This window comes from Scylla paramamosain, chromosome 9 (assembly GCF_035594125.1).
Source record: "Scylla paramamosain isolate STU-SP2022 chromosome 9, ASM3559412v1, whole genome shotgun sequence".
Classification (NCBI taxonomy): Eukaryota; Metazoa; Arthropoda; class Malacostraca; order Decapoda; family Portunidae; genus Scylla; species Scylla paramamosain.
Window position 1 is genome coordinate 8,396,176 of NC_087159.1, and position 11,325 is coordinate 8,407,500.

At 40.9% G+C, this 11,325-nt stretch overlaps 1 protein-coding gene and 1 long non-coding RNA gene across 2 annotated transcripts in view; both read right to left on the bottom strand.

The window, feature by feature from the left end:
* Nucleotides 1–3,088: 3,088 nt before the first annotated feature.
* Nucleotides 3,089–11,325, bottom strand: part of LOC135103904 (probable serine/threonine-protein kinase dyrk1) — a 20,028-nt gene continuing 11,791 nt past the window's right edge. Inside the window, 5 exon segments of the mRNA XM_064010832.1 lie at nt 3,089–3,172; nt 4,372–4,522; nt 4,616–4,691; nt 5,534–5,671; nt 8,239–8,376. Coding sequence (XP_063866902.1) covers nt 3,089–3,172; nt 4,372–4,522; nt 4,616–4,691; nt 5,534–5,671; nt 8,239–8,376 — 587 coding nt within the window.
* Nucleotides 9,366–11,325, bottom strand: part of LOC135103528 (uncharacterized) — a 2,097-nt gene continuing 137 nt past the window's right edge. The window contains exons 1-3 of the long non-coding RNA XR_010270102.1: nt 10,946–11,325; nt 10,454–10,546; nt 9,366–10,224 (exon numbers count right to left, since the gene is read on the bottom strand). The exon at nt 10,946–11,325 is cut by the window's right edge and continues 137 nt beyond it. This is a non-coding gene — a long non-coding RNA (uncharacterized LOC135103528). The remainder of the gene's footprint in view (nt 10,225–10,453; nt 10,547–10,945) is intronic.

The following is an 11,325-nucleotide window of genomic DNA, read 5'->3' on the forward strand; positions in this document are numbered from 1 at the left end:
GAGGGGGCACTGGTACAGAGGAGGTACAGAAATGCATCACCACAGTTTTGCTGTGGTTGATGGTCATCCTGCTCTCCTCCGTCCACGTCTGCAGTCGCTCCAGAATTGCTTGCAGTGGCGAATAGTCCGGGTTCTTGGTGGAAACTGGGACGCCCACGGTGCAGTCGTCCACATACTTCCAGCGATGGGGGGTGTCAGTGAGGGCGTCGTTGATGAGGAGGAGGAAGCATAGAGGACCCATCTTGGTCCCCTGGGGGACCCCACATGTCAGCTGTTGGAAATTAGAGACAGAGCCCTGATAGCGAACGGCCTGACGTCTCCCTGTGAGGAAGTCGGCTAGCCACGCTATCAGATTAGGAGGGAGACCCAGACTTACTGCCTTGCTGATGACAACAGTGTGATCAACAAGATCAAAGGCTTTTTTGAAGTCCACAAAAGCAACTGCTAGAGAGGTGTTTCGCTTGTCCAGGTGGCTGTGGATGAATTCAAGGAAGCTGGTCAGGTAATGTGAGGTGGAGGTGGCTTTAATATTTCCGAATTGTCTGATATCCACGGTGTTACAAATTTTGGTGTATACCCAGTCATATACAAAATCTTCACAAATAAGGCTAGGGATGGGAGTGATAGAGACTGGCCTGAGGTCATTGAGTGACTGTGGACTGGAAGTTTTGGGGATGGGAGTGACGTAAGATGTCTTCCAGTCCGCGGGGCAAGAGTGTTGGGAGAGTGAGGCGTTTATTATGGAGCAAAGCGGTGTTGCTAGCTCTACAGCAAATTCCTTGTAAATTTTTATAGGAAGGTCAGTGGGTGTGGTGGATCTTGGTTTAAATTTAAGTATTCTCTTAAAAACATCCATCGCCTGGACAGTGTGTGGAGGGGAGGGAGCGGGAAGATAGGCAGGAAGCGGAGTGGTGTGGAGGGGAGGAAAGGTTTGACAGATAGCAGCAAAGTGATCGTTCATCTCCTGAGCCGCGAAATTAGCAGGAAGGTGTGAGGTGCAAGGAAGAGATGAAATGTGCTTTTGTAAGCCACACAAAGCTTTGATCTTAGCGTACCACTGTCTGTTGTTGGTCAGCTTGAGGTGGTGTATCTTGTCTGGGTAATAGCTTGCCTTTGCATTCTTAATCTCCCTGATTACTCTGTTTTTTAGTTTCCTGTATAGGACCGGGCAGGAGTGGAACGCCCAGGTCCGCTGACGCATGAGTCTTTTAATGCGGGGCGTCATCCAGGGAGCATCAGACGGGTGCGTTGTGACGCTCTTGGCTGGGAAGTAGCGGTGGAAGGCTTCTGTGGTGGTGGCGATGTAATTTTGCCATTTTAAGTGGACGTCCTCCTCATCCAGCACCTCGGTCCACGGGTGTTGTGTCACCCACTGCCCAAACTCCCTCATGGCTGAGTCAGGCATGGGGCGGTGGGTCCTGGTGACAGCTGACCGGGGGCTCGAGGTGGTGGGTGTGGGTGTCCACAGTATGGAGAGGTGGGTGCTCCATCCCATGGGAGGCAGCGGCTTGGGTGGCGAGTACTGCTGGCCCAGGTCTGTGAGTATAAGGTCGAGGATGGCTTGCTGGTGGGTGGGGAAGTCCATGACCTGGGTGAGGTGTAGCTGGTGTAGGATATCGTTGATATCTAATCTGTTAAAGTCCCCACAGATGACCAGCTTGGCAGCAGGATACCTCACCCTCAGGGCATCAGCAGTGTTGATGATGTGAGCGGTGAGTAACTGTGCTGTGGCGGCTCGTGGGGGGTGGTACACGACGCAAACTATGATGGAGGCCGTGTTGCTGGGATGGGAGGGGGTCATGACTCTCACCCACAGGGCCTCCACACCGGCAGGAATATCGACAGGGAGGTGTGTGTGGGTGGATGGGTGGGTGGGTGGGTGTGTGTGTAACCCTTTCTCTGTCTCTCTAAAAAAAAAAAAAGTACAAAGAAAAATAAATTAGTTCCGATACAGGTGCGAGTGTTTGGAGCAGAACTGCGTCCTTACTGAGAACCCAAATGAAATCAAACATATAATAGATGAGTACAGGCGGGCAGCTCACATGTTGGTCATCCTCCTATGCACGGCACCTACTTCTCGTTACTCCTGTTTATGATTTAATTTAAATATACACTTAAAACCGACCATTTTTCTTTATGCACAGCATACAAACCGTTCCACATTAAACACTGGACCTCTTTTTCCTTTACATTGAATGGAGACAAGCTACAAGGCAATCATATAGAGGTAAATCAACAAATGTATATAAATGTTGGCTCCTGGTTACTTGTTTACTTGTTTACAGTTTACAGTTTCTTCACATCTGCGGCCAGGTCGTACATTCCATTTATCTCCACCGGCAATTTAATTTCATTTTTCTTTAATTGTAAAAAAAAAATATACACTAATTGCCATTACCCTGTTTAAATTGCGCATGGTATTGTGGAAGAAAAAAAAAAGAAGAAAAATGGTTAAGGCTGAACTATATAATCTATAACATGAAGTTGCTGAAAATATAAGGAAAATCTGATATAAAAATAAAATTTCAATTTGTCATTTATCTGGAAATAATGACAGCGATTACAGCCACCTGTAAAGACTGAGGACGGGAATCCTCGGTAAAGAAAAAAGGATTTTTTAAACAATTAATTAGCTATAATCCTAATTATTTTTTTTATCCACTGAGCTAAATGAATACGGTTTAACCGCCACACCAACTTACGTCATCCACACGTATCTCCGCGTTATTAGGTGTAAGTATCTACTAGACGCTTTCTTAGGCTAAATATGTACTGGAATTTCTATGGTAAAGAAATGCTGCCGTACAAATTCATTATTTTATTAGAAATTTAAAAGCAGAAAGAGAAACTATTACAATGTGATGGGAAACCATGGGACTCTTGTGGGGCTGGTTCACCTGTTAACTGGTAATGCAATAAGTGAGTGATTTGTTTACCCCTCGGTTCCTGGGTTTCCAAACGTGAAAAGTTAATATTGATAACATATTTTTTTGCTTATCCATGTGTTTCTTGGTTTACAAAAATAAGTGTTAAATATATCTTATTATTTCAAATATTAACGTTGTGATAACGTCTACCTCCAGAAGGCCTAGGAATAAGCATCAACATTATTATTATTATTATTGTTGTTGTTGTTGTTGTTGTTGTTGTTGTTGTTGTTGTTGTTGTTGTTGTTTAAAGTACTTGGTGGATTGAGTATGAGTGTAAAGAGAGGGTTATATGAGAGAATAGTTATGCTCAGTGGCGCTAAAACATGGAACATGGGTAGTATGGGAGAAGAAGCGGTTAAATGTTGTACGCAATAAAAACGAAGTGTTTGAGGAGTATGCGTGGAGTTTCATTGAGGGATAAAATAAGAAATGAGGAGATAAAAAAAAGAATTCCTGTTTTGAGAGAGTTGGTCAGACTGGCAAATCAGTGTGTTAAGATAGTCTGGGCATGCTGAGAGAATGAAGAACGGTAAACTAGCAAAGGTCAGATGTGAGCGGTGAAGGGTTAAGAGGAAGGCCACGCCTAGAGTGGGTGAACCGTGTGAAGAGAGCTCTGAATGAGACAGGAATGACTGCGCAGCAAACAAATGCAATTGTGCGTGATAGAGGTGAATGGAGGGAGACAGTGGTGAGTGCATGAAAATGACGTGGTCTCGTCGACCCCTGGAAAAGAGCATGAGTGCACGTGACGTGACATATTGGCAAATAGTTAGAGTGCAGGGCACTCTGGGGGAAGTACCCTGCATGTGCTGTGGTCTCAGGATAGATTAGATGCGGAGTGGGGAACAGTGTATGCTTTTGATGTGTGGCCAGCTGCGCTGAGTCTGGGATCCTAGAGTAGCACGGTGGGCCACGAGACTGTGCCCTTCCATCTGGGAACGACGGGGCTAAGAGCGTAGGTAGTGTGTGGTGCCTTGCTTGGCACACCACGTGTGGGAGTGCTAGCCTAATATAACTTATATAATAAAACACACTGTCTGTCTGCCTGTCTGTCTGTGTATGGGTGTGTCAGCTTTTCACGAAAAAAAATTTAAAAAAACTTTGTGATGAAACTTGGTAGGAGGGTCTCCCTTGATCCGGGGAGTAACACAGGCTATGTCTTAACTACTTCCAACCCAAAAACCGTTAGATTATTCAAGCAGATCTGTCAACGTAACCCATTTCTTGATGGTGGCGCCAGGTATAACGTAACTCATTTTTGACGGTGGTGCCAAACATTTATTGTCAGCTTGGACTTTTGATGACTGGAAGAGATGTAAATGATCAGCTAGGAGCTGAATCCCACCAACGTACCGATACTTCAGCATGTGGTACGATTTTCTGTGATAAATTTTACCTTGGCAACGACGAGCAATTCTGCCTGTAGGTAAATAGATAAAATATTGTTAGGATTGTTATTATTATTATTATTATTATTATTATTATTATTATTATTATTATTATTACTATTATTATTATTATTATTATTATTATTATTATTATTATTATTATTATTATTATTATTATTATTATTATTATTATTAACATCATCACTATCATCGCCATCGTTCTTCTTCATTTTCACCCTTTTTTTTCTTCTTCTTCTTCTTCTTCTTCTTCTTCTTTCCTTCTTTTTCTTCTTCTACTTATCATTCATGTTATTATTATTATTATTGTTGTTGTTGTTGTTGTTGTTGTTGTTGTTGTTGTTGTTGTTGTTTCCTTTCTACTGCATCACTTCCATTTCGTTTTGTTTTCATCTTTCGTGTATGTGATTTCCATCCTGTCCCTTCTCTATTTTTTTAACTATTTCTTCTTCCTCTCCTCAACTATGTTTTCCGCTCAATGTGTAGTAGCGTTTGCAATGATGTCTTCGAGAACTGTAGAAACGGAATTGAGCTGTGCCGTGGAGCCCTCGGAGATGCGGAGCTGGAGAAGGATGACGAAGTATGTTACCATGAGACTCGCCACCTGAAACACCCAACAGAGCAACGGTCAGAGGGGAAGGTGTGGGGAAGAGCGAACCTAGAGTCAAGGTGGAGATGGAGTGTCGTGGGAGAAAGACACACACACACACACACACACACACACACACACACACACACACACACACACACACACACACACACACACACACGCACACACACACACGCACAAACACACACACGGCTCACAGGCAGAATGCAATGGCGTCCAAGATGAAAGAGCCCAAGCATGTCCGCCACAGCCATGCTGCTCTCTGCCAGCTCACCGCGCGTCTGTCGTATCTGAATTGTACAAAGAGAAAATAATACACCAATTAGTGGGAAAGGGAAAATATTTATTCATGTCCTCATCCACAACATCCATAAACACTTTTACTGCCAATGTCCATCCCTAGTTTACGTTGGACGCAGGATTTACAAAGCCTCTGCTTAGTGAATATTAACGTATAGTCCTATCAAGTGTACCTCGTCTAGGAGAGAGGGAGAGGTGACATGCAGACTCCAGCGACGAAGATTTTTGCGTATCTCGGTGCACTGAAAGTAGTGGTACACTTTTAGTTTTAGTACAAGCAGCAGTACCAGAAATGTTATTATTATTGTTATCATTATTATTATTATTATTACTACTATTATTATTATTATTATTATTATTATTATTATTATCATTATTATTATTACCATCATTATTATCATTATTATTGTTATTATCATCATCATCATTAGAAGTAGTAATAGTAGTTGTTGCAGTAGCAACAGCAGCAGCAGCAGAAATAGGAATAGTAACAGCAGAAGCACCAGTAACAGTAGTAGTTTTGGTAGTATTAGCAACAGTAGTATTCGTAGTTCAAACCTACAATAGCTGTGGTGCCTCTTACCTTCCTTCGGTAGTCCTCGGGGGCATCCAGCAAGAGGTAGGTCAGCAGCATTCCGACACTTGCGTACATCAGGTACAAACCAAACTGTTTTGCGCCTTCTGGCAGGATGGACATCATGTAGGTGACATTTGATATACACTCCAGCAGCAGCTTCAAGCAGATAAATGGGGCAAGCAGGCTTGTGGTTGTTGCCTCCAGCTGTTCTATGACTATTAGGTGTTGTCGTGCAAAGAGAAGGGCGTCTGCCTCTAGCTGGGTTGAAGGAGAAGTCAAGGCTCCCCAGGTAGTATGCTCGGGATTCAGTGAATTTTTGCGATATACTTTTGTAAATTTTTGCTTTGTACTTGTGTTTTCCTTTACTCTTGTCTCTCTGTCGTAACTGTGATGTGGTTGTGCACATGTTGCTTGTTTCTCGTCCGACGGCATCACCTTCACGGGTGTTAGATTTATCCGAAGGTACTCGGAGGATGATTTGTGAATATAGTTCCCGTAAAGTTTCTCCAAAGGAGTAAACGCGGCTGACAGCATGAGGGAGAGAACCCTGAACAAGGCATTATATAACGCTGGAACAACGAAGTGCAACGGCATATCGTAGAATGATTCTATGAGTGAACATGCATTCAAAAGAAAAGGCAAATTAGGTCTAAAAAGTGCAACTAAAAAGATTATTGAGGAGAATACCATTAAGGATAGATGGAAAATAGCACGCTTGTCTAGTTTGCTTTCTATAAATCGGTGAAGGTGTTTGTGAAACTCCAGCAAGGACTCCAAGGTTCTGGCGAGTTTACGGCTCCGCAGGAGGAAATAGGACGGAACGAAGAACAAAGAGACTAATATACTAGTATTCATGAGCATGTAGACTGTATAAAGCGTTCCGTGCAATTGTGATAATATCATATCCAAGTATTTTATCTGCTGGATAACAAGTAGACTCCACACCACTGCGGTCAAGCCTATGCTGTACACTAATAAAGGCCACTTGAAGATAGGTGTTGCAGGTTGATGGGAGAAGTAGTAGGGAAACAAGCCCAACACGCGCATGATCCCCATTATCAACAACAACATCCGTGTCTCCTTCATTGTTGTGTTGTGCCTCGCGTCTTGTCAGGCGTGCACCTCCACGGAGCTGATGCAAGGAACTCCTCGTATTCAGGGGTGTCTGCCGAAGACTTCTCGCTGTTCAGAGTAAAATTTCCTTCTGCCTCGTGTACATGTCAAGTAAACACCATAATACACGTAGTTGTCTTAGCCTCGGCCCTTCAGATCACGCTAAATGCCTGGACGAGTGTGTACTAATGAGTTTACGAGGCATTCAGTCTAAACACTTGAGAAAGGAACGTTTGTCCTCTCCGGTTGGCTAGTCACTACTGGCCAGAGGTCGATAATGAGCGTCACAGCATGCACTTCCGATTCTTTGTTTACTCGTATTGATCTCGTGCCTTTAGCAGTAGTTCAGAGGAAGGCTTTGGTGGAGGTTAATGTTGTTCATCGCCTGTCCACCAAGAGTTCTGTAGATATTGACTTGTAAGAGGGGAATACACATGCATGGATTGAAGATATCTATTCCGTCAAAAAAAAAAAAAAAAAAAAAAAAATATATATATATATATATATATATATATATATATATATATATATATATATATATATATATATATATATATATATATATATATATATACTACTTAACTTCTAAAGTGGAGCACATTCTGACTCTCTTCCCTTTTGCAGAGATCTCCATTCTTGGAGACTTCAATGTTCACCACCAACTTTGGCTTTCCTCTCCCTTCACTGACCATCCTGATGAATAAGCCTTCAACTTTGCTATCCTCCACGGCCTAGGGCAATTGGTGCAACACCCTACTCGTATTCCTGACCGTCTTGGAGATACGCCTAACATTCTTGACCTTTTCCTGACTTCTAATCCTTCTGCTTATGCTGTCACCCTCTCTTCCCCGTTGGGCTTTAACTGAAACTTGGTTAGATATGTCAGGAAAAGTCTTCAATCCAGAGGTTAAGATAGATAGTTATCCACTGTTCTATAAAGATAGGGAATACAGGAGAGGAGGAGGCGTCGCGTTATATGTTATGGACACACTACAATGTTGTATTAACAGTAGAATTAAAACAGATAACAAAACAGAGTCGACCCAGAATGCCTAACTTCATAGAAACTGTTTTAGCTAGAGATGAGATATGAAGTTTCCAGTTTAGATTATAAGTAAAGGACGGACCGATGATATTCAGTGATGAAGAGGGGTGATAGTTGTCTGGAAGGTCGCGTCGAGTTGATAGATGGAGGAATTGAGTTTCTGAGGCATTGAACAATGCTAAGTTTGCTCTGCCCTAGTCAGAAATTTTAGGGAGATCAAAAGTCAGGCGTTCTGTGGCTTCCCTGCGTGAAGTGTTTACTGACACTAAAAAAGCTGTTGCTATTGTTGTTGTTGTTGTTGTTGTTGTTGTTGTTGTTGTTGTTGTTTTTGTTGTTTGTTGTTGTTGTTGTTGTTTGTTGTTGTTGTTGTTGTTGTTGTTGTTGTTGTTGTTGTTGTCACTTAAGGATTCTATCCCCCTCATGGCTATCATAACTCATCACGCAAAGAAGTGTTTATTTGCCAGTCATTGATCAGGACCCAACCTCATTACATTATGACTGTTTGCCTTGCTAATAATTTCATTGCTGATAATCTACTTAAAATCGGTCGAGGAATATGCGTTATAGTGGACAGGGTACCCACCCAATAATTTTCTGTTATGATATTTGTGGTTCATAAGTATTCTGCTACCACTTTTTTTTTTCCCCTAGCTATTAGAGAGGACACCTCTTCCTGAAAAAAAATTCCAAATAATTTTCAAAGGTGTCTTCATAGTTCCTTTTTGAAACAGTCCTAGTTGTAGACAGAGTGACATACAGAAAGCTAAATAGATTCACCTCACCCACTGATCTCCCCATTAATATAGATAATTTGCACCCGAACTTGCCACACCCCTGTGCTCATTAACGCCTCCTTTTCTTAGCAATCCTGCCCGATGGACTGGAAAATACCCTACGTTAACCTCATTTCCTAAACTCTCAGTCCACAGTCACCCAGTGGCCCAAAGCAAGTCGCCATCAAGTCCATACCCAGCCTTATTTGTGAAGATTTCGTGTTCAACTGGACTTACACCAAAATTTGAAATCCTATTGACACTCATTACTTTCGAAATATTAATTCCACCTTCACATCTCACTACCTTGTCAACTTATTAATTATCAATACAACATTCAGCAGAGTAGTAAACTTGGTCAGTTTGGTCATGAATGGATGTTAGAAATTATGATGAGTACTCTAAACGTAAGAGATGAGATTTGGTAATGTTTATTGATTTGTGTAAAGCAGTTGACCATTTTGTTCTTGAAAGAAAGTTGTTGAGCTTCTGTCTGCCAGCTGGCGTTACACTAAGTAATAATTTTGTATCACCTGGGAAACCGTGGAAAAGAAGGAAAATGGTAAAATTCGGTTAAAATTATTGTTATATAGAGATAAGCATGAACCAAGTGAGTAGTATGTCATCATTTTATTTAAACTTTATGTAAAACAGGATTATTAATGGAATAACAGACACTGACGTTATGGAGATCTTAAATATAATACAACTTCCTCTACAAATAATTTGATAATCCCTAACTTCATAGATGAACACCAATTTACAGCAACATACAATTAACAGCATCAAGACAAAGCCTGCAATATGTGCATCATTAAATGATGAATCAAAGCATAACATTGAGTTGAAGGTGATACATTGCAGCTTCTAAAGATGTTTAGACGTCTTGGTCACAATGTTAGTATTAACTATGAAGACAATAGAGATACAGCTTTTAGTGTCGGCGATTTTTTTTTCTTTTTAATCTAGCTGAATATCTAAAGATCTTGAACATATTCATAAGAATAAATCTTCATATATCTTTAGATCCTTTTGTCTGCAAGACTATGCACTTCCTTTATGAAGCCATCACTCTACATTAAATTCAACAATTTCAAAAACTGGTATAAAGTGAAGCAAAACAATGGAACTAATTCTCGAGGTTCCGGTGTTTGCCAGCAGGCATTTCACGACGGATCGATGTAGCCTTTTACTTTTTAAGCAGTTTCATCTTTTTTTTTCTATTAAAACTGTTATTTTTGCTTTGTTACTTTTTTATTTTATTTTCATTCATCACTTCTCTCACTTCCCTCTTTTATACTAAACTCAACCTTACTAAATGAAACAAAAAAATAAATGAAAGAAAAGTTAAAAATGGGTCACGTTCTTAGTTATTTTTTCCACAGATGTTAAGAATAATAATGCATTAGAGCCATCTGACATACTGAACTGCATCAGGATCACGTAGTAGGTCGCCACGAGGCTCGCCACCTGAAACATCCGACAAAAGTTAGCCACAGAGTAGCCGAGGATCACAGGAGCTATAAAGAATGATACGTCAGTCAACCATGGGCCACAGGCAGTTAGGGAAGAAGGTGAGATGGCAGATGTGGATGGTCAAGCAGGAAAATTGCGGGTGAAGAAACTCGTGGAAAGGATCATTGTCATATTGGATATCAGACCTCTCCCTTCCCTCTTAAGAAAAACACTTAAGACTCACAGGTAGAATAGTATGTCGTCCCAGATGGAAAAGTCCCTGGATGTTAGCCACCTTCCTCTTGCTTTCCGCTAGTTCATCGCACGTCTGTCGTATCTGTGTTATTAAGCAGAAATTAAACAAATATTGGAAAACAAGAAAGGAATTAGTAATTGATATTTTTGCTACATATTTTATTCACATGCCTTAAATTTTTTTTTTTTTTTTTTTTTTGTTCTTTCTTTACGAGTTGGAGCACCACACAGAAGTAGATAAGGAAACAGATAAGGTCACTATGGACGGTAGCTCTAAGCAGTGATGTCATAAAGTGTAGTATATTGCATGTCAGTAAGTCTGCTGTAAATTAATATATGGACTATCGAACAATTTTTACATGAGTTCCGCAAAGGACCTGGAAAATATCTCATACTCATTTTCTGTATAAAACTTTCTTTTTTTAACCTAACTTCTTGGGAAAATTGTGCAATGTTTATTGTGCTCTACAAATGTACATACCTCATTCAGGAGAGAGGGAGAGGTGGTGTGCAGGCTCCAGTGATGCAAATTCGCGCGTATTTCATCACACTGTCGAAACGAGATTGTATTATTTGTTGATGTTTTTGCCATTGTTAGTATTGTTATTTTCATGGTTGTAGTGCCAAAGATTTTACATGGCGCTACTCTTAATCTTGCCCTTGAAGGACCCACTGTACATTTAAGGATTGATTGATTGATTGATCTAAAATTAAAGCACCTTAACGTCGTGTTCATATGGTTCCACTGCAAAATGTTAAAAGTAACTTAGATGGTTGGTTAGAACATTTATATAAAAAACAAAATTGTGGTGCGGTAAATAATATATCAAAAAATCACAAAAAATGCGAATACGTAAAAGG